Source organism: Sardina pilchardus, chromosome 5 (genome assembly GCF_963854185.1).
Source record: "Sardina pilchardus chromosome 5, fSarPil1.1, whole genome shotgun sequence".
NCBI lineage: Eukaryota > Metazoa > Chordata > Actinopteri > Clupeiformes > Clupeidae > Sardina > Sardina pilchardus.
In genome coordinates, this window is record NC_084998.1 from 25,269,272 (window position 1) to 25,296,625 (window position 27,354).

General features: G+C 42.4%; 2 protein-coding genes across 4 annotated transcripts in view; both read left to right on the forward strand.

The window, feature by feature from the left end:
• Nucleotides 1-5,169, forward strand: part of LOC134080572 (serine/threonine-protein kinase DCLK1-like) — an 18,620-nt gene extending 13,451 nt beyond the window's left edge. Inside the window, exons 7-13 of the mRNA XM_062537092.1 lie at nucleotides 47-180; nucleotides 310-387; nucleotides 617-713; nucleotides 976-1,056; nucleotides 1,457-1,546; nucleotides 2,559-2,632; nucleotides 3,496-5,169. Coding sequence (XP_062393076.1) covers nucleotides 47-180; nucleotides 310-387; nucleotides 617-713; nucleotides 976-1,056; nucleotides 1,457-1,546; nucleotides 2,559-2,632; nucleotides 3,496-3,553 — 612 coding nt within the window. The 3' untranslated portion in view covers nucleotides 3,554-5,169. The remainder of the gene's footprint in view (nucleotides 1-46; nucleotides 181-309; nucleotides 388-616; nucleotides 714-975; nucleotides 1,057-1,456; nucleotides 1,547-2,558; nucleotides 2,633-3,495) is intronic.
• A 7,641-nt stretch (nucleotides 5,170-12,810) lies between these two features.
• Nucleotides 12,811-27,060, forward strand: LOC134080562 (integrin beta-7-like). 3 transcript variants are annotated; one of them, XM_062537078.1, is made up of 16 exons: nucleotides 12,811-12,955; nucleotides 16,139-16,238; nucleotides 18,037-18,116; nucleotides 18,340-18,535; nucleotides 18,787-18,957; nucleotides 19,256-19,503; nucleotides 19,593-19,748; nucleotides 20,558-20,653; nucleotides 21,226-21,315; nucleotides 21,588-21,728; nucleotides 22,036-22,226; nucleotides 22,746-22,972; nucleotides 23,469-23,691; nucleotides 24,989-25,185; nucleotides 25,290-25,450; nucleotides 26,409-27,060. In XM_062537078.1, the coding sequence occupies exons 2-16, from the start codon at nucleotides 16,175-16,177 to the stop codon at nucleotides 26,472-26,474; spliced, it is 2,307 nt and encodes a 768-aa protein (XP_062393062.1). In that variant the 5' UTR covers nucleotides 12,811-12,955; nucleotides 16,139-16,174; the 3' UTR covers nucleotides 26,475-27,060. The 3 variants fall into 3 exon arrangements, with proteins under 3 accessions (XP_062393062.1, XP_062393061.1, XP_062393063.1); XM_062537077.1 differs by having other exon boundaries at nucleotides 12,812-13,030; XM_062537079.1 differs by having other exon boundaries at nucleotides 12,889-13,030; nucleotides 24,989-25,161.
• Nucleotides 27,061-27,354: the final 294 nt, after the last annotated feature.

The following is a 27,354-nucleotide window of genomic DNA, read 5'->3' on the forward strand; positions in this document are numbered from 1 at the left end:
CGAAGGCTCTCTCCTCATGCTCTTTCTCGTCTCTCTCTCGCCGCAGGTTTACGAGCGACAGGACGGGACGAAGTCTCTGAAGCTGGGCGACTTCGGCCTGGCCACGGTGGTGGACGGACCCCTCTACACTGTGTGTGGCACGCCGACTTATGTAGCACCGGAAATCATAGCAGAGACCGGGTCAGTTGAAGCGAGAGAGAGTGACTAATCATTCCTTGTCCTGTGGAATCTATACGAGTCTATGCTTGTAACTGTTCTGTGACTCCTTTGTGGATTTCTGACATGTCCCTTCGCTGGCCTCTTCTACAGATATGGCCTTAAGGTGGACATCTGGGCAGCAGGAGTCATCACCTACATTTTGTTGTGTGGGTTCCCTCCTTTCCGTGGGTAAGTTATTGTTTGCACAATTTTTCCTTAGCCCCAGTCAGATAAATAAAGCCATTCACTGAGTAATCGCATGCTAAGTACATCATTAATTTTTAGATTTTAATTACATTGCAGCAGTAGTAGGCTGTTATGAAACACTTTTTCCTTTTTCTCTTTCTGTCCTTGATACTGTACAGCAGTGCCCCCTACTGGTTATTGTTGTAATAACACAATCACTTCTCTATTGCAGAAGCAATGATGACCAGGAGACACTGTTTGACAACATCCTCTTGGGGCAGCTGGAATTCCCCCTCCCATACTGGGACAACGTCTCGGACTCAGCAAGGGTCAGTTGTGGTGTCTGGAATTATGTGATATCTGATGTGTTGTGTGTTTCTGGATCAAACAAGAGTGAGTCCTTTAGACCACTTATAAAGAAGATTTTGTTTGGCTTTCTTCCAAAGTGAACATATTTCAAATACACATAGACACATGCAGCATCTGTTAAAAGATTAATAAAACAAAATGAATAAATGATAAAAGCAACAATAAAACAACAATAGTAATGTCACTAATAATCTCTCTCTCTCTCTCTCTGTCCACACACAGGAGCTGATCATCTCCATGCTGCAGGTAGAGGTGGATCAGAGATACACAGCACTGCAAGTGCTGGAGCATCCGTGGGTCAATGTAAGTGTGTCAAAAACAGTGTGCATTCCACCCCCCTAGTTTGTGCCCTCATTTTTATATAAAACATTTCAAACTGCCCTCCATTTCATTTGTTTTCCATTACAATAATGAGTTAGATTTAAATGTTACGTAAGCACAAGCAAAATGGGACTATGTATATATGATAATAATGGGTATTAGTTCCTCATGTTGATTTCCATGCTTCTCCACTGCATAACAATAATATAGATAATGATAATAATAATAATAATTTAAATGTACTAGCCTGTGCTGTGATATTTGTCATATCCATCCCACCCTTTAATATCAGTCATCTCAGACACTGTCATCTCCCACTGTCTGTCACAACAGACAGCCCACAGAGAACAAGTGAAGTAAACAGATGCTTGTTTGTCCCCAGGATGACGGTCTGTCTGAGAATGAGCACCAGCTGTCTGTAGCAGGGAAGATCAAGAAGCACTTTAACACCAGCCCCAAACCCAACAGCACGGTAAGAGCTGCGCGCTCAACACACACACACACACACACACACACAGTGCACCAGATTCAGCTGACGAGTTGATCTGTGTGTTTGCAGGGACTGGTGCCCACATCCAAAGAAATGTTTTAACAGGTGGCCAGACAAAACGTGTCAGAGAGAGAAGGGGATGGTCTGCACATTGTATAATGGCTCCAAAAATACTTTATTTATTTACTAAAGAGGCAACGTTTCGATCAATAGATCTTCCTCAGGCAGAATAGGAACCTAGTAAATAAATAAAGTATTTTTGCAGCCATTATACAGTGTACAGACCATCCCCTTCTGTCGAGTTGAACTACTGTATGTAGACATCCCACTGAGTGGAGTTAGTCTATGAGCAAAATATCGGGAGTCATGTTATCTCTTTGATCACCATGAGAACTGCTCACTCTTTTAACGATTACAGTAGATGGGACACTAAGTTGTAGTTTTTGGTTATTGTGCAAATGTTCCTTTGAAAATGTAAAATCTGATGCAGTTGCGGTTAGGGTTAGGGTTAGGGTTAGGGTGAATCTGGTGTCATGGCTTGTTGAAAATGCTAGCCTTATGCAAGTCTCCCATCCTCCCCTTCAACCCCCCCTCATAACTCTTTGTCCAGTCTCTGGACGGAGTGTGCGGGGTTACTGGCCAGGAATGGTGCTCTTTTGCTCTCCTAACAAAAGCACCGGCTGTGTCCCCCTATGTTTCCATGATTCTAGTATTCCGTCTTTTGTCTCCCTGTCTGATCTCCATCAATTACCGTGGACTTATTGAGGCCAGCCCTTGTTTTGGTGCCAGAGCCTCTTATTCACAATCTCAAAAGACTGTAAATAGCCTCCGAAACGGTCATCAATAGACTCTGATTGACTACATGCGCGGCTTTCAGCGTGCTGGCCCGCCGGATTGCTAGTGGACAGTGTGAGCATTGTGGTCAGATTTCGGACGCAGGCTCCCTAGTTCAGGAGTAACACATGCACTTTGTTGTTGGTTTCTCTTTGTTTAGCTTGACCAGGAGTTCGCCATCCAGAGGTCAGGCTCCCTCGACTACTACCAGCACCCGGGCATGTACTGGATAAGGTAGGGCGTGTTGCTATAGCAACTCCTTGGCAGTCTGTGCGATATGTGTGTGTGTGTGTGAGCGTGCGTGTGTGTGTGTGTGTGTGTGTGTGTGTGTGTGTGTGTGTGTGTGTGTGTGTGTTTGGTTTGTGTGTGCGTGTGTGTGTATGTGTGTTCGGTTTGTGTGTTTGTGCGTGTGTGTGTGTGTGTGTGTGTGTGTGTGTGTGTGTGTGTGTTTGAGTGTGAGTGTGAGTGTGCGTGTGCGTGTGTGTGTGTGTGTGTGTGTGTGTGTGTGTGTGTGTGTGTGTGTTTGGTTTGTGTGTGCGTGTGTGTGTATGTGTGTTCGGTTTGTGTGTTTGTGCGTGTGTGTGTGTGTGTGTGTGTGTGTGTGTGTGTGTGTTTGAGTGTGAGTGTGAGTGTGCGTGTGCGTGTGTGTGTGTGTGTGTGCGTGTGTGTGTGCATGTGTGTGTTGTGCTGATATTTACAGACTGATGCAGCATTCAAGCCCAGTGTTTTGGAGCTTTGCTTAAGCTATCAACTCTCTCTCTTGCCAACACTCAACAAAGCACGCATACATAAAGTGACACACACATGCAGGTCCTGCACACACGCACATGCAGACATGTGCATTATGCACATATGCATAGACATAACACCCATAACATGACATAACTTAACACTCTCTCACTGTGTGTGTGTATGCGTGTGTGAGTGTGTGTGACAGAGAGTATATCTAAAGTCATATCTGTTGAGACAAAAAGAATGACATAGACACACCTCCACACACACACACACACACACACACACGTTATTCACCATCATGTTAATATTCCAGTGAACCCGATGATTGAACTTGTACTCCTTCTCTCTCTCTCTTCCCCTAGACCCCCGCTCTTGATAAGGAGGGGCCGGTTCTCGGACGAAGATGCCACCAGGATGTAAGGAGGTCCAGCCCGGACCTGACCTGACCTCTGACCTGACCTGCCACCAGACCAACCAGACCACAGAGCCGCCCAGTAGCCACCACCGCTCCCACCTCCTCCCCGACCTCCGACCCCGTCCGTCCCAGTCCCACCCCCAGCTCCAGCCCCCCCCGCCATCACAGCAGAGTCTGGAGACTACACCCCAGCGGTCGTCCGACAGGAGTCTCCTCTCCCAGCTCTCCCTGCCGTGGAGCGCGGTGAGAAGACCCAGTGGAGAGAGAAGAGAGGCTGGATGGGGTGTACGAGGACTCGCGTGATGAGGGGAAAACCGGAGAGAGAGAGAGAGAGAGACGAAGTGACTTTGAGACTTTTTTTGTGAGAAACTTTACATTCCATAAACCACGCTCAGAGAAGTAGAGAGTTATGTGGTGATGTGGGAGATGTGCTTGTGTGGGTCTGAGAGAGAGTTATTGCCCTTTTTATATTCTTGTTCTTCATCACTGACTTGGTTTACTTATTCCACTTAACACACTTAGAGATGGATGGAATCTTCTGGAACGTGTCCAAACCAAGCTCACATCCAGCAGTATTGAGTCTGATCACCTATAGTCATGTTGAATGATGAGTACTTCAAATGACTACTTTATGGCAGACTGTACAACTACCTGATTCTTCATTCACACACTTTTACTGTTGTTTCTGTCATTTAACTGTCATTTAACCAAAAATATATGTGAAAATCCAACTCATACCAACAAAGTGCTCAGTATTAGATATTAGTTAACTTTAGGCAATAGAGGCTTGGGAATCAGTTCAATGTTCCATGGACACCCATTACTTCTGTTGTCTCCAAACAGAAATGGTCACTTTTGAAAGATTAAAAGACTTGCCACACGCAATATTTAACCTACCTACAGTATGTGTATCATTGAGGTGGGAGCATTTTTTTATTCTATGTACATAGTACTATTCTGATTATTTTAGTATCCACAATCTATTTCTTTATCGTAACCAGAGCACATAGAAGCAAACGGTTCTAAATGTTTATCAGTGTGTACATGTAGTTGTCTTAAGCCCAAGCAAGCACAATCGCATCGACATTTACCGAGTCCCATTTGGTAGGGAAGCGTTCAGTTTGCGCTCGGCTGTCTGTGATGACCTACAGGGAGATTGTGTCGTGCTGGGTGGCAAGTGCAAGAGTCACGTGTCCTGACGGACGCGACCGCAAGAAGCAGACAGATGACTGGCCAGAGACTGGCCAAAACCGGACGGCAACGCAGGATTGTTGCGCGCGTCACGAGCGAGTCAGAAAGCCGTGCACAGTTTCAACAGGAAGGCAATGCCGGACGGTGACGTCTCAAACGTTGTTGATACACCGATACTGTCGGACAGACAAAAGGAGTTTGGTCAACGTTACTCATCCTTCCATTGGTCTGCGACTGAATCAAGCTGTTGTAGTAACTAGAGCATCTCAGTGTCTCTCATGGAGTGAGTGAGTGAGGAGGCTTTGGCCCATTGTGAGGATGTTTGAAGCCCTTCGGCCTTCATGGAAATGTACTTCAGCAAGTGCATGGTGTAGGAGGCACTGTTTGACTTAACACTGCTGTTCAAAAGAGGTTTATTAAAATAATGAAAAAAAAAGAAACAAAACAGTCTGATTCCATGTGTGAATTTATTACATACAATGTGCATAGTGTCATACAGTACATCACATGGTTCTCTACAACTGAGGATTACAAGTCTGTTCGTCAATACTTGCTTTTGTTGTTGGAAATATGTTGAGTCTAATTTGTGGACAAATTATTTTGACCATTCTGTCAAAGTACCATTCCACCATTAACTGTGCATTTGTTCTTTAAGAAACCACTAGCTGTACATGTCCAGCGTTACAGGTCCTTAACATTGTGTCTGTCTGATAAGAAGAACAAAGACGTGCTCAACACCACGTCAGATTCATTTGCAGGAATATTTTAAAAGAAATATGCCTGACATACAGTAACACACACTAATAACACACACACAGGCAAGCAGTGTAGGATGGCTACATTAGAAGGTGAACATCAGACGTATGTGTGTCTAAACACTGTGTTTTCACACTGTAGTTTTCCTTCGTCTACTGCAGGGTGGTTGCTTTCTCATATGGGCAGAGGTCTGCAGAAGACACAACGAATGTTAGGACACCTCAAAGTACAATTTTAGTTGACAGATGTGTTTAATTTATTATTTATGATTATGATGATGATCATGATCATGACAATTGACACAAACCTGTTGCTCCATACGTGAAGGCTTCCTGCGATATCTTCAGGCATTCGGCTTGCTTCTTCAGAGTCTCCAGGTCGGATTCTGTCAGATCACCCTCCTTCTCTAGGAGACAGTGAAACAAAATGTGCAGAGTGTCAACATTCAGGAAATATCAGCAGTTAGTATCAGCACTGCAGTGGGATGGAGGAAGTGCTACAACACAGGGATCTTACTGGAGAGGAACAAGTATGTGGACGAGACGTCGTTCTCGCGTGAGTTGTCCACGAACACGAGACAGTCAGGGCAACTCTGCAGATACTCTCCCTCATGAAGCACGCCCTCGACTGTTGAGCAAACAATTGGAAGGATTTTTTAAGACTTTATGCCTATAGGAGTATGACATCTTCAAAAATGTTTGGGAACTTCAGGCTCAGAATTTTTTGCTTTAAGCCCTGTTTACATCTGCCAAATGTTATCCACATTCACAGTCTTAAATATTTTCACATCCTATGCTGCATATTGATGTTGATTTTGTTTTGTAATGATAATAGCATCTACTTAAAGGGGTTGGCTTTTTATGGTTTAGAAAACTGATAATTGGTACGATGCAGTGCAGAGAATGTAATTGCCAACAGTTTTTTTGTTCATTTAATTATTAAGGGTTAGCATTAAGACATTAATTTCAATTACATTAAATTCCAAAATCTGCAGTTGACACTTACAAATCATGCTGGCTTTATTGCCTGAGACTGTGGCATCCAAACCGCCAAGTAGACATTTCCCATTCCTGAGAAGACAGACAAATCGTTAATATTCACATGCCATCCACCATAACATTATAGCAATAAAGATCTGTGAGGGTGAGTGTATCTTAGTCCATCATCTGTCTTCATCAACCTTATGAATTTATCTCTCTATCACATGTTGATACTGATAAGTGTTAATACATACACTCTGTCTCCCCAGCGGGTCAGAACCTTTCCCTCTTGGCTTGTGGGGGAGATTTCAAACCAGGAGCTGGTCATGTCCTTCAGGTACTTTTGCATGGTGCCCTCACCCATAGCAGCAAGAACAATCCACTTCCCATGGAGCTTTTAGATCACACACACACACACACACACACACACACACACACACACACAGACACAGACACAGACACAGACACAGACACAGACACAGACACAGACACAGACACAGACACAGACACAGACACAGACACACACACACACACAGTAACAGAGAGAAATAGTGTGTAAAAATGAAAAAGTCAGGTATATCTATAAACTGCATGGACATAAGTTGTACCATATCAAATTGCTACTCATGTTCTTTCACAATGATCATTTCCAAACAAACAGGCATACTGTAAATTGATTCTGCGCCCTCTGACTTCAGATAACAGAACAATCCAACATGCTTTTAAGCCCCCCGTGTCCATAACTTACTGCAGATGAGTCGGTCATCGCCAGAGGCTTGGTCAGCTCGGCGCACTCGGGAGACGCAGCGAGCGCCAGAGAGAGTAGTCCGCACAGGGAGACCGTCCACAAGAGAGCCATGCTGCAGCCTCCGCTCTGCTTCTGTTACCACGGGGAAGAAACACTAACAAGAGACCAGTCGCCCAGGAGATGGGACGTCCAGGCCTTTTATATGCTCCGGTGCGTGGTTGTTGTTGTGTAACGTGGGGGATGGATTTGAATACGTAATGCTGGGAGGGATCTTCAGAGTAGGCCTAGGCCTTTTTATGTAACTGACATTTTTGTATGTGTCCTGCATGGTTGCCCCAGCAGCAAAGTGCTCGAAGGGTTTGCCTCTATTGGCCACTCAGTGCTGCAGGAGATGCAAACCTGATGAAATGTTTTAGGGTATTGCAGTAAAACACGTCACTTTATATTGGGTCTACTTCTAAGTTCTAACATGACTTGCTGACTGCAAAATCAAACCGATCAAGTTGAAATTCAAAGTAGATCTATTGGACAATGTGTTGGATAACTATTATGTCTTATGCTGTTATACAATCATATGGCACTTCATGTACTGTACCCATCATTGGTTCAACAGTTCAAACAGGTTTTAAACATTGGTGACTTTTGTGGTAGTGGCTGTTCCAGATTCCATTTTCTCCATTCCAGTTGATCTATTCAGAAGTGCCCAAAGGCCCCTTAATGGAGCTGATGACAGAGGCCCTCCTCCACCTCTCCTCAAACACTCTGCTTAAAAGCTTCATGAAGTATCCGTGCTTAGACACTGCACTAACACTGTACACATGTTTAGACATTTGTACAAACCTGGTGTATTAATGTTGCCAAGAGTTCCCCAATGCTTGCAAACCAGGTTCACTCAGTGGCTTGGTAAGTGTCAGAAAAATATTTTTTCCTCTAGGGTGCTTGAAGAAGCCAAACTAAGGGCCGGCAAAGCAAGATGTTGGTGGAATATTATAATGGACGTGGGCAGAAGGAGATGTGAATGTTTGTTTAAAACCATCTGGCTTGTAACGGCTTGATTAGAAGCTCTTGTGTAATTGTCCAGGTATAGCCTACTGTAGTAGGTGTATGTTTTTTCAGTCCGCCTGTTGCCTGTTGTGCTTTTTGTCATAACCAGCACTTTTTGAGTTCAGTTAAATGTAATGAATATAACTATCTAGATTTAATATACAGTATAGCTGACATGGCCCATTTTTCACTATGAAGGCAGTATTATGCTGTATCTGAGTGTATCATTCTGCTGTGTATGCTCATGTGAACTATGTTTGTGTTACTTTCCTTCTCACTTACATTGTGTTCCCAGACACACACACACGCACGCGCACAAACACACACACACACACACACACACACACACACACACACACACACACACACACACACACACACACACACACACACACACACACACACACACACACACACACACACACACACAAACACACTGAAACCAGAGCCTGGGAATATGCACTGTCCTGATGGGAACTCCTTAGCTGTGAAAGATCTCATTTCAAATGTACTGCTTTGCTTTATTTGTCATACAATGAATGACAATGCCTGGCTGTTCTCTTCCTCCGATGATCTTCTCCAGAGGCTCAGAGGTCAAGCATTCTCTCAGAGGTCAAGCATTCTGAGTCTGATACATGCACAGGGCAGTTGGGGTGAGTCCTGTAATAAACTGAAGCTTTTGAGAACTGGGTGTCCATGCCTCACTGTCTTTTCCTCTCTTTGCTAACAGCTCCAGCTTATAACTTAGAACTTTGTCACAGTTTTGGGTACCTAGCTGTGCTCATTGAAAATGTTTTCCTCGGGAAGATTGTGAAATTGTCCTGTGATAAATATATTGAAAAATATATTGTACGAGTGAACTAACCTGTTTGTCTTACAAGCATGAAAAACATGCAAAATACTGAATAACCCTGCCAGAGCAACTTATGTTCTAAATCATTGATGTTCTAAATCGTTGATGTTTTAGATTGTGTAAAGAAATGCTAACTTCACTTTGTTAAAGCTGCTGTTGGTGAGATGTTTTTGATCGTATTCACTGAAACCGACAGCCAGTTTGAGCCAGTTTGCGCTTCTACCTCCACCTAGAGCCTGTTATTGGTTTTGCAAAAGTCCAAGAAGCGCAGGGCTATATGATCATTGGCAGAACTGGCTGTCAATCACAGTTTGTGCACAGTCACTAACAAGCACAACCTCGATAGGAGGGTGCTTGGTGGTAGTGGGGGAGGGGCATGAGAGTTGTACACATTCAAAAGTTCCCTCGATCTGCCAGACTTGCCAACTGCAGCTTTAATGTGACTGGATTCTTTTCATGTCTTTGTTCCATAGGCTTTGTGTGTCTCAGATTATAGGAACATTCTTGTTGAGAGAATCGTAAATAAAGCCCTTTACACTTTTATTTGAAGAAAAACAAGTTTATTCAGCTGATACAAAGTACTGGTTAGCAAATCCCTGGAATACCAGAGGTAAAGCAGACAGGGTCACTAATGGCTTCATAGGTCTTGCATTATGATGGCAGAAAGGTCACGATAAAGCATGGCATTAATCCCAGGCATGATTACAAGATTATTAGACTGGATTATTTCCTCTCACAAATGATATGAGTAAACACATTAACAGATTAAAAAGCATGGAGAAAGGGATATTTAGGAAATGTATGCACATTTCCGACTTGCGTTAACATTTGAGAGTGTTACACATTTCTCTCAAAGAATAGCATAGCTTTGACAATAATTTCTGTACGTATATCTTTGTTAGATATGCGTACATACCTGTTACATGCATTTCGTCCAATACTTAAAGAACTCATGATTTCTTCATCTCATCTTGTGCTGACAGGTTGCTACTGTTCAGGGCAGAGTTCTGAAAAAGAATATGCATTTTGATATGCACTGCACAGACATGCACTGGTGCATATTTTGGATAAATTCAGATTTGACAGGCCTTACCTGATGTGTTAGGAAAGGTGAAATAAGTTGGAGGAAAGCCCAGACATTCTGCTTGCATCTCAAACCTCCGCCGCTCAGAGTCTGTTAAACCCCCCACTTGCTCTGCAACAATTGAAACCTGCTTAGCGTTGAGCATTTGTGACTAAAGATAGCTGCACATACAGATATAAATATATTACTCTATTAATAATAACACTAATAATACACTTTATATAAACTCAGTAACCATAAAGCATTACATACACATCCATATAGGTGTATAACGTAGAATTTTGTTTTGCACTCATAAAATGTAATGATACGGTTTTTCATCGTACAGTACAAAGCACTGCTAAAATTTAGAAATATAGCTCTTGTTCAAAAAAAGTAGTCTGTGAGGTGTGAATTCTGTTGAGATAATACAAAACTCACTTGCAAAGACGAAGTAGCGGCCAGACACACCATTGACCACTGCCTTTGTAATGGTCAGGTAACAGTCAGGGCAGGTGTGTAGGTACTGACCCTTGTACTGATCTGACTCAACTGTATAACAGGAAGATTTAACAGCATATCGAAACTATTGTCTCATGTTTTTGACACATTGAAGTTAACACTTGATTAACACCGTAGGCTTTCACTCACTTGCGAGATCTGTGCGGTCTTTGTAAATGGTGGAATTCTCAGCTCCGTATGTGCACACACCTCCTCTGAAAATCAGTAGAGAAGTGTCTCTCGAAATCACATCATGTGAGAAGTGAAAGTTGACCCTTAACACTCTCTCAATGCTCGCTTCAAGTCTCTCAATCTCAGTTCTCAAGCCAAACAAACAAAGTGCTGAGAATAATGTCAGTGGTCCGAATGAATCTGTTTCTTAGTTTCACATGCTGTGTAAAGAGGATTAATGTCTCGTTTGACATTGATATAAACAATGTAGGGATCAAGTTGTGCAGATATTAAACTTAACTCAAACTCCTTCACTCACATACTCAACTCACTCACATTCTTTCTCGCCAGCTGAATTGGACAACACTGCTATCTGGAATTGGTTTAAGTTCAAACCAAGAGCTTTTGAGTTGCTGCACAGTTCCATGAAGAGCCTCGTCTGCTGTTGCCATCACAGTAGTCCACTTACCAAAGACCTACAAAACACAAGATGTACAGTATGCCAATGCTTTACAATCATGGAGTAAGCCATGCTGTAGGTAGCCATGCATGCTGCATAAGCATGGCAATGCCTGTTACTGTATACAATGTAAAACCACCATTGTCATTCTCAATTAGGCTACACAACTACAGGAACTTGCAGAAACATTAGCAAAGTACAGTGAGCAATACCACTGAGGTGCTGGCTCAGGTAAGGCGCTGGTTGGCTGGTAGTATGAACTGAAAGATGACACATTTGCACTACTTGTAAGAGTGAAACTTTGCTCACCAAGTTGGCATCCTCTGGCTTCAAGTATCTCACCAGGTCGCTGCAGTCGGTGGTCCCTGCTGCTGCTGCAAAAGAGCACAGGGTGAGCACGGCGAGGGCTTTCGCCAAAGACATGGTGAGATCATGCATCGGGTAGGGTACGGCTTCCAGACTCCCTGGAGAAAAATCCTGTTTGTTTCCTTCAGTCTGCTAGTAGCCTACAGTGCACACTCTGCCGTCGTCAGTGGACAAAGCACGACTCCCTTCCAGCCAGGCAAACCGAGGGGAAAAGCAAGGCAGCTCTTGGAGTGTGCTGTTACATAATGCACCCCAAAGACCCTCAAGTTACTCAACTCCTGTTGCCCCGGTAACGCTGTGCGCACAGTCAGCAGTGGCTGTTGTTGTGCAACAGAACTGTTTGTGGGGAGAAGGGAGTTGTCAAGAGGGCAGGCATTCCATACTGCAGATCATGTGACTTCTGTTTTCAAACAGGGAATCACAGGGTTCATCTCAGAACACAGAGACTGGATATGGTGCTCCTATCTGTCTGTCTATCTATCTATCTATCTATCTATCTACAGTATCTATCTATCTACTGTATCTATCTATCTATCTATCTATCTATCTATCTATCTATATCTACTGTATATGTATAGGTATATCTATCTATCTATCTATCTGTCTATCTGTCTGTCTGTCTGTCTGTCTGTTTGATTGATTGACACTGAATACAAATCACACTCGTATCTACTCACATAATCGCCAATAGTCTACTTCAGCCGCATTTATGAGACAGAAGGTAATACAGGGAATTGAATAGTGGCAACACAGGGACTTCCATGAAGTATTGTTTCACAACCAAGAAAAGTCCATTAGAGCAGTGCTGCCCTTCCTCTGCAGCACCAAATAGAGCACTTTGTCAAAACCCAAACATTTTGAACGTGGCCTGAGGTTTGATATGCTGACATGGTGTAGTATGGGGAAGCACACAAAAAAAAGCTTATTTAGAAGCTTCTAGAACTTCTTCTTCTTGATCTGGCATCACCACCTGTTCTGAAAATGGGCTAGTAGAGCAGGCAACAAAGTGAAGGCAGCCATGGTTGTGTCTTTCGCTTCGGTTTTGTCACTCTACAGTGTGTGCTACTATCATGTCACAGAGAGTGGATTCATTTCAAAATTACCCTAATCAACTTAACAGGTCAAAGCTCAAATTGTATATTTCATTTGATAACTAATACATTATAGTGGTGGTGAAGTGTGTATTTAGTCCCAGCCCCCAAACACACTTCATTACCACAATTTCCCTTATTTTCAGAACTGAGCCAGTCGTCAACAGCAAGAGCTGTGCTGCGGTGAGTATGGCTCGTTGGTAGTTCTTTCCTTAAACGGCTCATTCTCGTGTCACAGTAAAACAGGTCAAAGTCACGGTGAGTCTGACATTTCTCTGTCAGTAGTTAGCGACATACAATATAGATAGGCTAAATTATAGCTTAAGTTTGTTATTATCATATTATTGTAATTTACATATTATGTTTAACATAACATCTATTGTGTGGGTATATGTGTGTGTGTGTGTGTGTGTGTGTGTGTGTGTGTGTGTTTACACGTGTGCAAATGTAAAAAATCTATATGAAGTAGTTTATGTGTTTATGATCTTGTAAAGTGTGGTAAAGTAGTTAATTTGGTTATACAGTGAAATTCATTAATAAGATACAGTTTATCATTTATTAACAAATATAAGAAGAATATACTCTTTGTTGTCTTTGTTTAGCCGCAAAGAGGAAAGTCTACAGATATATATAACAGCAATATTTGGAAGATATACACAGTCTGATGTGACTTTTTTGCGCATTCATTAAGAAATGTGGACCTACTGTATTCCTAGTCTGATTATTACATTATGTGCATATTTAACAAAATAGATGTGAACACTATGCTAACAAAAATGACATAGGTGTGAACATTATGCTATCAAAGGCGCCACATCTAGCGACAGTGTCTGTGGTTTGGCCTTCACACGCATGTCTAGCACAAGTCATACTTCCTTCCTGCTCGTGGTTTGATTTTTTTTCACTTTAAACAGTCTAAGCTATGTAGCAGACAACCCAAATTTCTTTTAGTTAATGTGTACAGGTGTATTAAAAGGTGTGTATTAAGATGGGCCTAATGTAAGAGGCTAAAATGTAATAGTATCTGTTGTGTTTATTTAAAAATAAATAAGCACTATAACATTCTGCAAAACTCACTAAAATATTTTTTTTAAAATTAAAACTTACTTCAAATGTATTTAATGTGTGTTATATGTCTATTTAAATGTACTACACACATGTATTACAATATATTTAGGAACCGCCTTTTTATCTTAGGTAATTTTCTGTCCATTCCACAGTAGCACAACAAGTCTGAGCTTGGAATATTCAAGGAATTAAATATTTTCTAAACAAAGCTGATAGATAAAAGACTCTCTCAAAGTTCTCTCATGGCAACATAACAGGCTGTGTGTAGTTCTTGTTGTCAGGCTGCTGCTGTAGGAACAAATAGTTCAACTGCTGCTATGGAAACTTGTGGTGTAAGCGCCTTAACCAGCATTTTCAAATTGAACGCGCCGTCGCCGCCGAGGCCTACGCTACATGAACAAACAAGGGCCTACAAGGGTTTTACCACTTCACATGTAGGGGAGAGGGAAATGAATATGAGAGGAATAAAACTTATGCATACAACAGAACTTTAGAATGCATGTTGAAACCCAACTCAAACAGACAAGAATATATCAAAATACTAATAATAACACTACTACTACTACTACTACTACAACAACTACTACTACTAATAATAATCATTTTAAAAAGTGGGCATATAATTGACCATCTTGTTTTAACACATAATATAATTATTCATTCTGTCAGTTGTATTTGTGTTGATGCAATAGGCCTATACGCAACCAATACTCAACTTATTTGTGTACAGTTCTGAGCAGGAACACGTCACAAATATCTGTACAAACAATCAGTACTCATATGTCATACTGCACATGCAGAGACAATGAGACTCTTCACAAGGAGGAACACAACACTTGTAACACTTGTAATGTTGAAATTATGCAGTTTTCACTACAGGAACCCAGGGAGACTAGCAACGCTTTTGGGGAAGCTAATGCGATCCTAATAAAGAACAACGAATAAACACTACTGTAGATCTACTGGCACATGATTGTAGAGCCCCTATTAGCTTTTCTTCTGTTTAAGTTACATGACAGCTGTCATACAACACTTAAATATGACATTTCATTTATTTAATTTACTGTAGCATTGTACCAAAAGTTATAAAACTATGTCATTGTACCAAACAGTTATATATAGTTATAGTTATAGTTATATAAACCCTTTATAAACAATCACCAAGGTTTTGTCTCGAATTGCCCCGAAGTGTTTAGCGACCCAGGGCTATACTGTACATAATGTTCTTGTGCTTGAGAACAAAGATGATGTTTACGGGTTGATAAAGTTGTGGTGTCAGCTTGTAATGGAACAGATCTCACACTTTCACATGTCTTGCTAAGGTCAGTGCTGAAGGCGAGCTGCAGTGGTCATGCTCTTGTTGCACACAGCAGCCACATTTTAGACATCAGAGACATTTTGCAGCCTTTAAAGTGAAAGCATTAGCGACAAGGTCTTCTCATTTAAAAGTGACGTGCATTTGTTTGTTGTTGTGATCAGAACAGTTAACAACTAAATAGGGAACTGTTTTGACATACATGAACACATATGCATACAAAAAAGCTTAGGATGTGTGTTATCTATGGAAATCAAATGAACCCGCCATGTGTTGCATGAGTTTCTCTGCAAGCGGTTGTGCGTCAAATGACCACCATTCTTCATGACTCAGAGGCATGACATGGCATGGCATGGCAGGGAAATTCCACTTCATGGTTATGGTTCAGATTGTGGTGATGTTTACTGGTAATGGTGAACAACATAAAATATCAATATGTATATCTATAATGTGCTTTACCCTCTGTGCTATGAACCACTTGGGTGTATCAGTCTCTCAGTGTAATGCATGGTGGCGGGGATTCTAATTTTGGTTGTTGGGAAGGATCATGAATCAGGAGCTCAATCAAGTACTACAAAGAACACACCAATGACTTAATAAGCCCCGAGAGGCTGTGGGTTACACTGACTTCAGAACAGCTAAGGGGTGTAAGGGGTGCACAACGCGCAATCAGAGGGAACTGTTTTAGTGTCTTGTGTACATGTTGACCCTTTGTCCTTGGCGAGATTTGTAATGGCTGAAATAGAGGAAGAAGGTGTGTTAAGTGATCAATGATGTGATATCACTGTTTTTCACATGCTTTCAGATTCTTGGCTTTCATTTTTTTTGACAACACACTATAAGCACGTCAGAGCTACACTTAGCTGACCAAGAGTCCACATCGAAATGAATGTCATCAGCCTGAAAATTACGATCCTTACAAAACATTACATACTGTAGGCTACCTCTAACCTTATCCCTCCTTTTCCTATCTTTTTCTGTAGCATTCCCACAACCTTCTCTCCTTTCCACCAAGGGCAATGCAGCAGACATGGTTCATGGTGATTGTTATTCTCTGTTGCTTGGGACAGAATGACACACTGGGTGAGTTGTACATCATAACTCAGGAAACTGTTTGGTTAGGAATATGACCTCGGTTATCTGAAGGAGGACATGAGATGTTCACCAAATCATTCTAAGATGTTGACGCCATCGATCTCCAACCACCCGTCGTGGTTGATTTTCCCCCCAAGGGCCATTGCCCGTATAGGCGCACTGTGAACAAGTAGTCCTTATTTACATTGTAAAGTAGTTCACTTGATCAGGTCCAGACTGCTGATGTGGCAGAGGAGGATTAACGTCCTATTCTCTCCTTCAGAGAAGTTCTATTCACATCCAAACCTTCTCTACCTGTTGAGATCACTCAACGTTAAGACGTATAGGATACCACAGTGCCTCATTGGCAACGAGGCCAGACGCGTTAACAAATGAGACTCTTCAGCAGGACGTAGCGCACACATGGTGGGTAGTTGTGAGCAAGAGGAAAGCACAGAGCAGGCTACTGACCTACTTGAGATGTTCAGGCTGGAGAAGTGGCCGAAGGTGTAATCTGAAGTCCCACTCGAGCTTAAGCAGCTCTGTTCAATAGAGATGTCCAGGCTGCCCAAGAGCCAGCCACACTACTTTTGGAGTAGTTACAGTAGCTCTGGTGTCCATGGTTAGTGGAGGAGGGTAGTGGAGTGAAAACTAATTCACAGGCGGTTAGATAACAGCTTGCGGGTACCGAGTGCCATATTGAGCCCTGCGCCTTCGTTAGGAGATCTCTGCATGCTGGCAGCTGCCAAGGCATCAGTTTGAGATCGGACTTCCACTACTTGGTTGGCCAGTGCAGGGCTCTCCGCACACGGTCTGGTATCAAGAGCCTTTGCCTTGATAACGCACAGCCTACTGCCTGGACCTCATACCAGAGGATGAGCAATGGGGTTTTGCGTAGAGCGCATGTCCAGTCAGTGTAAGTGCACAGTGCGCTCATCTATCGGGCGGAGTTTGCCCAGATGGGAGCAAAGATGGGAGCAAAACTGGTGAGACTCGATCAGGGGATGGAAGGGCCTGCTGTAATGGAGTTAGAACTCACTAGAACTTAGAACTCACTAGAACTTTGAGGCTTCTTTCCCTGTGAAGCTGAGGATCTACGCAATCGCTGAAGAGTGAAAGAGGGCTGGTTGTTCGCAGTGCGCTATAGTCAATTAGCCTGACTCCGCCTGTCTACGCACTTCCTCTCAATTTATTTTCCCGTCAGCACTCCGTCTGGGATACCTTGATCCACTTTTGTTTACTCCGGCAAGTGCACCTCCGCCCAATCAGCAAACAGAGGGCGTTCCCGAGAGCGATTACATTTCAGTTTCGAGCCTATCGTTATCGGTATGTCCCCCAACATACGTCATACCAAACGTTAGTATATTGAACTCCAATGATTTCAAACTTCAGACAAGCGTCCACAAACCAGGAAATAAACACGTTTGCCAATGACTGCTAAGTCAGAGAGTCTGGCCTAGATCCATTGGCAAACGTTTTACAGGCTACCGGTAATAGTCAACGGCCAACATACCACGTACGGGTCCGAGTGGCCACAGGGACCCAGGTTCAAGTCTGACCTGCGGCCATTTCCCAATCCCACCCCATTTCTCTCTCCCACTTGCTTCCTGTCACTCTCTTCACTGTCCTATGAATAAAGGCAAAAAGCCCCTCAAAAATATACTGTTTTAATCAGTGTCAATCATGATTTGAATAAGAATATTGACAAATATTTACCTAACATGGTACTTCTGTTGGTGATGTGAGTGTGTGTCTCTCTCTCTGTTCATGTTTGTGTGTGTGTGTGTGTGTGTGTGTCTAATTCTAGATGTTCGGCAGACTTGCCAACCACAGGCGTCATGCTCAGAGTGTTTGAGGAGTCCTGGCTGTGCGTGGTGTAAACAGGGGGTGAGATCTGCTACTAATGGCCATGCTGGGCACCATTTACATACCTGAGATTTTGACAAGCTGACTGTATTATCTAATTCAAGCCAAATGTGGTGCTGCCCCTGAGACTATTGGACTATTGTACAGTGCTTGCTCTTCTGTTCCTCTCTTCTCTAAATGATCTTAACATACAACACACACAACAACAACAACAAAGTCAGGATTAACTGTCTGTGCCTCTCAGGACTTCCTCAAGCCTGGAGAGTCAAACGAACGGCGATGTGATTCGGCCGAGTCACTGACTAGCAGGAAATGCGAAGTAGGGCATGTGATCAACCCTAAACCATGGAAGGACATCCTAAAGGACTCGCAGCTGAGCAGTGATCCAAAAAATGTTGTGCAGATGAAACCACAGTCCGTTCAGCTCAAACTGCGGATAGGTCAGAACCAGTGTAATTCTGAATCACACACACACACACACACACCTCTTCACATCCCTGAAGCAGGTTGATCTGTTCTGTGGCTCCACTTGCTATTTAAATTCAGTGCTTTCATGAATTTATAATACTTGCACTTTCAATATAACGTTATTTAACAATACAACATTAACAACAAATGAATATAGAGTAGCACAAAACAGTTTTTACAAAAGGTCCACTTGAGAAAGCATGATTTCCTCTGCTCTGGACAGGTCAGCCTCATGAGCTTAAAGTGGTGTTCAAGCGTGCTCAGGGCTACCCAATAGACCTGTACTACCTGATGGACCTCAGCTACTCCATGAAGGATGATCTGGACAAAATCAAGAATTTGGGACACGACATCCTCACCACTCTACAGAATTTCACCAAAGACACGCACATAGGTGAGAGAAACCACAGGCACTGAGACACACTCCATGTGGTGTACTTAGTACTGTAGTACTTTTTTTTTTTTACTGTGGAGGAAGCATTCAAATACTGTATAGCTCAAAAGTAAGCAGAAGTTGTACTACACCCCTGCATATTAAACAAGCTATTGATGAAATAGACTTAGCTATATGAATTAGCTTAGTGTCTTAAATCATGTTTCATGTTTCAACAATATGTACAGTATTCATTTGAATATGAGTACCTCTATTACATTTTCCTTTCAAAGTCATTGATTTTCCTGTTGTTTCCAAGGGTTTGGTTCATTTGTGGATAAGGTGGCGCTGCCGTATGTGAGCCAGCAGATCTTGCGACTGACCAACCCATGTCCCAGTCGCATGGACCAGTTGCATTGTCGGCCAGCCTTCAGCTTCCGGAACATTCTTCCTCTGACCGAAGACGCAGATAAGTTCCAGAAGGAGGTGAGCAAGCAGAAGATCTCCGCTAACCTGGACTCGCCGGAGGCTGGACTGGACGCTATCATGCAAGCTGCCGTCTGCTGGGTACGGAGGCTAAACAATCACAGCAATCACAATACATACCACAGTTGATAGCCCTTCTAGAACCCTTCTTGGTTTCTATGTCTCTGAAGGAGAAGATTGGATGGAGACCCAAGGTCACCAGAATTCTAGTCTACACGTCCGATGACACCTTCCACATGGCGGGAGACGGACGACTGGCTGGAATCTACAGCCCCCATGATGGGCAGTGCCACCTGGAAAACTCTGTCTATCAGGGCACGCTTCAGGTGAGAGGTTACCTCTGTCAGTCAGACTAAGCCCAAGACAAGGTTTTTTAACCAAGGAATCGATTTTCTTCAGCTATAAGGTTAATATACAGGGATGGGACTGCATTTATTTTCTTCATTCTTCTTCATGATTAATTTAATTCGCAATCTGATTCTGAGTCATTGGGCTATTTGGCACTGTAGCTAAATACATGGGTGTCTTTTTTTAATTTGCGTGAAACACAGTGTGGCTAATACACAGGAAATGTGTGCTGTGAATAGAAACAGGTCCTGAGTGTGAGTGTATGTGTGAAGCGTTAGGTCTGACAATTATGCTTATGCTCATTTGCTACGCTTTTGATTCTTTCCACTTTTGTCATAGAACAGATTTAAATATCGTAAAAAATAGAGTCACAGTGATGTGACGTGACGTGACATGACCAGAGTTCAAAGGGCATGGAATCAGAGAGGGTTAAAGCGGAGCGGATAGTAATGAAGGATGTTTGATGGAATGTTTACTGTGTATCTGTTATACTGTAGCTGTTTTAGTTGTTGATCATAACTTCATTGTAAACTGTCTTTAGGTAATTCCACAATAACATATCAGCCATGAGCCAGGAGTCAGGCTGATTTATGCTCTAAAATTATATAGATGGTATAATTTCCATAAAAACTTTATTTAATCTATCACATTAATTAAGATACAGAATGGTGCTCACTAATCTATTCATGTTTTTTTTCTGTATGGGTTCTATCATTGTAGGTATTTAAATGTTTAATATGTAAATATTTAAATATATTCTAACATATGCATATTTGTATCCACGTAGGACTATCCTTCTATAGGCCATCTCTCAACGGTTCTTCAGAATAGCAGTATTCAGCTCATCTTTGCTGTGACTGAGGAGATCTACCATGCCTACAAGGTCAGCTAACATGCTCCTTGCCCACAAACCTTCATAATGAATGCCAGTTCTACGTTTGGTGAGATACCCTGTTCACCCTGTTGACCTGTGATGAAAGATTATCTGATGAGACTTGATGCATGAACACTCTGGCTTACTGTAGTATGATGTAAAGGTGGTCTGTTGGTGCACATGGTGCTCATAGCATACCGTGCCTTTTGTTGTTCCCCCTTTCCTGTGGAAATAGGCAGGCCATCATCCATTCGTCTTTTTATCTATCCTCCCTTCCTTCCTCGGTCCTCGTTCCCACTGATCTACGGTAGATAAAGAATGATGGGGCCTATCTTGTGTTCTTTATAGATCAGTGGGAACAAGCCGGAGGACTGAGGAAGGGAGGAAGGGAGGATAGATAAAAAGACGAATGAGAGGTGCCCTAAGTGTTCATAGCATACTGTATATGGGGCCTCTTCTTGTTCTTCTCCCCCTTCCCTGTGAAAGTAGACAGGCCATCATCCATACCTCCCTCTTTACGTCGTCTTCTCATCCGTCCTTCTCTCTCTCTCTCCTCCGCGCTCTCTGTCCTCCTCTCTCAGGCACTGAGTGAGCTGATCCCTGGCTCCGTAGTGGGGGTGCTGAAGAACGACTCCAGCAATGTGGTGGAGCTCATCTCAGATGCATACAGAGTGAGTGAGTGAGTGAGTGAGTGAGTGTGTGTGTGTGTGTGTGTGTGTGTGTGTGTAAAACTGTGTACAAACAATATATACAGCTTTACGTCGTTGGGCTTTATAACATGCACAAAATGTGATGTGGAAAATTAAATGTCATTCAATCAGAAGTCACTGTTTCAATGTACATGAGTAGGTGTTTCAAGTTAATGTATGAAGATCAGGCATGTCGTTTTCTAATGGTGGATGTGTGTGTGTGTGTGTGTGTGTGTGTGTGTGTGTGTGTGTAGAATCTGTCCGCTAGCATAGTGTTTGACCATGAGGCGGCCCCTGCAGGCTTGTCCATCTCCTACCAGTCATCCTGTGGGAGAGGGGGGTGGAGTGACTGGAGTCCCCACGGGGAGTGCAATGGAATCAAACTGGACCAGCAGGTCTGACACACACGCACACGCACGCACACGCACGCACGCACGCACGCACGCACGCACGCACGCACACACGCATGCACACACGCATGCACACGCACGCACACACGCACACACACACGGGAAGGTAACAGCAGACAGAAAGCATCGTAGCTAGTATCAAATATATATGACTCCGCATACAAATGCAATGGTAACTGTGCTGTAACAGGAACTTTCTGAAACAAGGCCAAGAAAAGGCACATTCTATGTAGTCATCACAAACACAGACAACAATTATAACCGGCTGATGTGTATCTTGTTTTGTGCGTAGGTGGAGTTCACCGTGCGTTTCAATGCCACAGCCTGCCTAACAAAGAGAGAGCCGATAAAGATCAAAGTGCAGGGCACTGATGCCGACTTCACCGTCCTGGTGGAGACCCTCTGTGACTGTGAATGCAAGGACAAGCAGGAGAAATCCTCTGACTGCAGCGGCAACGGAACGTTCCACTGTGGAATGTGCAGGTACAGTACCACACAAACGCTGCAGCGCTGCCATGTCTGCATGCTTCCTGTACACATGGCCTACTTTCTTAGGTGCCGTGGAGACGCATGGCAACCTCCGGTTACCATAGCAATCATGTCAACGTTACTTGATATCATAGACTGACAGCTTTACATAAAGTTTGCCCTACAGTATACTGAAATGACTTTTAATGTCACATTTTTAAATAAGGGAATATTTGAGGGAGAAAAAATAAGAGAGTATTTGTATCAATTCTGCTCAAGTCTCTGTCTGCTATTTTACACCGGAGTGATGCTAGAACTACGTTCTAGAACTTTCTAGAACTACTTCATAGAGTTACTTTATTATTGTTGTTGCTGTTGTTATTGTTATTGTTTGTATAGTTGTAAGGTGTCTTTGCGTGCCATGAAAGTCGCCCCAAATAAAATGTATTATTATTATTATTATTATTATTATCATCACTTTCTTTGTTTCTTGCTGCTGCTGGCTGACGTTGTGTATTTCCTCGGTCTGTGCAGCTGTGACGTCAAGCACCTTGGGCAGAAGTGCGAGTGTCAGCTGAGCGATGACTTTGAGTCCATGAAGGAGATGTCTGCGCTCTGTCGCCAGACCAACTCCTCAGACATCTGCGGGGGCCACGGGCTCTGCGAGTGTGGGAAGTGTGCCTGCCATAACCATTACCGTGGCGATTACTGTGAATGTGACGATAACAGCTGTCCTCAGCACCTCCACAAAATGTGCAACGGTAAGGAGATTTGAGTGGTAATCAGAATTGGGAAAATTGTATTTAAGCCGAGATTAGTCCATGTTCTAGGACAGAACCGCTCCAAAGCAAAATGCAAAAAAAGAGAAAATTAAGCTATTCGAACTTTCGGCAAAACATGCGTAGTGCACCAGTGCAAGATGTCAGAGCGCTGACCACAAAGTAACCAGCACAGTATGTGAAGCTCCCTCTAGTGGTACTAAATGTCCTCATTATTGTAGCCTTAGTTTTTTATGACAACATTTTGCATACTGTATATCTTCAGCAATCATCAATTTACTGCCTGATTGTCTTTGTTTGTGTGTTTGCTATTTGTTTGTGTGTTTGTTATTTGTTTGTGTGTTTTTTTTTATTTGTTTGTGTGTTTGTTATTTGTCTCTGTGTTTGTTATTTGTTTGTGTGTTTGTGTATTTGTTATTTGTTTGTGTGTTTGTGAGTTGCCTGTGCTCTGACTCTTACGTACCTTTGTGTTTCGCAGGGAAGGGATCCTGTAGCTGTGGCCAATGTCAGTGCAATGACGACTACACTGGTGAAAAGTGTCACTGTCCTCCTGAGGGAAAACGGAACTGTAGGAAAGGCAAGATGGGCGGCAAGCCATGCAGTGGACACGGCGAGTGTCCTTGTGACCGCTGCATCTGTAAAGAGGGACTGACTGGGGATTACTGTGACAGGGTCCAAGAACCATGTGGCATGAAATATCAGTAAGTGTTGGGTGCTTGTCTCTCGGACAAATTGATGTGTGTGTGTGTGTGTGTGTGTGTGTGTGTTTGTGTGTGTTCTTTTTGTGTTACTTCCGTGAAACATACATCAAATCTGTGTGCGACGTATATTGAATGTGTGTGTGCATACCGTCTGTCTGTCTGTGGTGTCTGTATGTGTGTGTCTCTCTCTCTCTCTCTCTCTCTCTCTCAATTTGACCTGCAAAGAGTTAAAGAAGGAGGTAGACAGAGATATGCTATGATGATGATGATGATAGTGTGTCTATGCATACTTGTAGGAGCTGCATGGTGTGTGAGATATGCTATGATGATGATGATGATTGTGTGTCTATGCGTACTTGTAGGAGCTGCATGATGTGTGAGATATGCTATGATGATGATGATGATTGTGTCTCTATGCATACTTGTAGCTGCATGGTGTGTGAGATATGCTGTGATGATGATGATGATGATTGTGTGTCTATGCATACTTGTAGCTGCATGGTGTGTGAGATATGCTATGATGATGATGATGATGATGATTGTGTGTCTATGCGTACTTGTAGCTGCATGGTGTGTGAGATACTATGATGATGATTGCGTGTCTATGCGTACTTGTAGGAGCTGATTGGTGTGTGAGATATGCTGTGATGATGATGATTGTGTGTCTAGGCATACTTAGAATAGAATAGAATAGAATATATACTTTTTTGATCCTGTGAGGGAAATTCAGAGATATGCTATGATGATGATGATGATGATGGTGTGTCTATGCGTACTTGTAGGAGCTGCATGGTGAGTGAGATATGCTATGATGATGATGGTGTGTCTATGCATACAGTACTTGTAGGAGCTGCATGATGTGTGAGATATGCTATGATGATGATGGTGTGTCTATGCGTACTTGTAGGAGCTGCATGATGTGTGAGATATGCTATGATGATGATGATGGTGTGTCTATGCGTACTTGTAGGAGCTGCATGATGTGTGAGATATGCTATGATGATGATGATGGTGTGTCTATGCGTACTTGTAGGAGCTGCATGGTGTGTGAGATATGCTATGATGATGATGATGATAGTGTGTCTATGCGTACTTGTAGGAGCTGCATGATGTGTGAGATATGCTATGATGATGATGATGATGATGATTGTGTGTCTATGCATACTTGTAGGAGCTGCATGGTGTGTGAGATATGCTATGATGATGATGATGATGATTGTGTGTCTATGCATACTTGTAGCTGCATGATGTGTGAGATATGCTATGATGATGATGGTGTGTCTATGCGTACTTGTAGGAGCTGCATGATGTGTGCGGCACAGGGTCAGACATGTGAGACAGAGTGTCAGGATCTGAGAGCAGTGCGGGATGAGGGTGCACAGGAGTATGCCTGTATTCACGAGGGACTCACCTTCTACGTTGACGCCACAAACGATGGACCCATCGAGATACACTACGCAGACCTGCCCAGTAAGAACCACAAGAACATTTTTGGTAACAAATTAAGTGTTGTATATTATTGCATTGTATCGTTTCCTTTCATCTACAGACCTCACATACTCATACCTTCGTCTCCCTCTTGCTCCCTCTCCCTGCAGAGTCTATAGATAAGACCTCGGTCATCATCGGGAGTTCCGTAACGGGCATCGTGGTGATCGGTATTGTGATAATCATCGTGTACCGGCTACTGATCGAGCTGTACGACCTGAAAGAATACCGCAGCTTTGTGCGTGCCCAGGAGATGACTGACTGGAAAGATGTAAGCAGCACTTCCCTTACAGAGGCGCAGTTTAAAATAAGCAAGCCCTAACCCAAATGATCACCACAGCTCCAGTCCTCTTCTTCGCACTTTGTATTTCTGTAACACCACAAACATCATCTACAGTCACATGAATAAATAGACTACAGTACATTAACTAAATCATCTTTTAACCATATTGCTGTTCAGGCACTATTCAAGTGTATAGTATACAGTATGAAGAATTTGGTTCTCAAATGCCATATCTCTATTTTTAAAAACATTAACAAGTCATTTAATTGTGTATTTCATGCGATAAATACAATTGCAGTTGTGCTAATTTGATTGAGTGAAGATAAATCGGTAACACTCCATAATAAGGGTCCTTAATAAATAGCAAACTAGTAATTAACTAACCCTTTGTTAATATTTGTTAATTGTTACTTAACTATCTATTTGCCACAAGTTAATGTTTTTTCATCATTAATAATTAATGAATTAATTAATTAATGAGTCATCTATTTTTGTCTGAACTTGAGCATCACCTTTAGTGTAGTTTTCACATAAAAATCCTACATCTTTCAGCGTTTTCCTGTTTTGTTTTATCGAGGACCTTTGTGAACCTTGTGATCATTCATTTCCAGTGTCCATCCATACTCATAGTTATACTATTATTAATGATGAAAAAACCATCAACTTGTGGCAAATAGATATTTTAGTAACAATTAACAAATATTAACAAATGGTTAGTTAATGACTAGTTTGCTATTTATTAAGGACCCTTATTATGGAGTGTTACCGATAAATCAAATAACAATAACTCAATTACAGTTCCACTGGAGTGACCTGGAAAATTGATTTAAAAAATATATATTTTTGAACATTCATAAAAATGGAGGAGATACAGTAGCATTTTGGAACCAAAGTCTTCATTTATAAATGTGGTTCTGCAGCTGACTTGAGCCGTTTTCTTTTTCAGACCCACAATCCACTCTTCCAGGGAGCGACAACCACTGTTATGAACCCATTACATGACGACGAGTAAAACATTTTTACTTATTATTGTTCTTTAGTATTATAATATTATTATGACCGCCGCGGTCATATCGTGATTGTGAACGTTTGATGGCCCCTATCTTCAGATGAGATGTTATCAACTGTACCAAATTTCACTTGTATGATTATCCTGACATCCTCTGGGAGTATGCCAAGTTTTGCGGAATTTCATCCATGAGGGGCTATAAAATAAATTAATTTATGTGTACATTTGGTGACTGTACACCCATCGGTCTGTAGATGGTGGTATTAAGTGAAGGGTAGCTCTGGTTGCTGGATGCTACTGTCACACACTCTCTCACACACACACACACACACACACACACATAAACACACACACAGACACATACCTACACACCCAGTAGACACTCAGGCAGGCATACGCACACACACATGCACCAGCACCCACACACACATAAAAGTTGCAGTAGGGGATGGAGTAGGCGATGGAAACAAATTGACAAGCGTGATTTATATTTGCGGAGAGAATGTGCAGGACAGAGCGGCGGTCATATTGTGTACCGCTTTGTGGTACATCTAGTTGTTATTGTTGTTCTCAAAAAGCAGTTTTGTATGGTATAAAAACAAATTTAGTCATGGTCACTCTGATAAATATATTTTGTGTGTATGGTATTGGTTTGTAAAAATGTATGGTTCATTGTATATGGCATGTTTTCAGTTTAAAGGAAGAGTAATACTTTGAATGTTTAAAGAGTAATCTATTTCATCTGGGTTTTTATTTTATTTATATATGGACAAAACAGGCTTATTGTTGTAATAAATGTTGAATTACTCAAAATGATGGCATACAGTACATGTTTTTGCAACATACACTCCTAGTAGATTGGAATTGACAGATGTATCTTGCA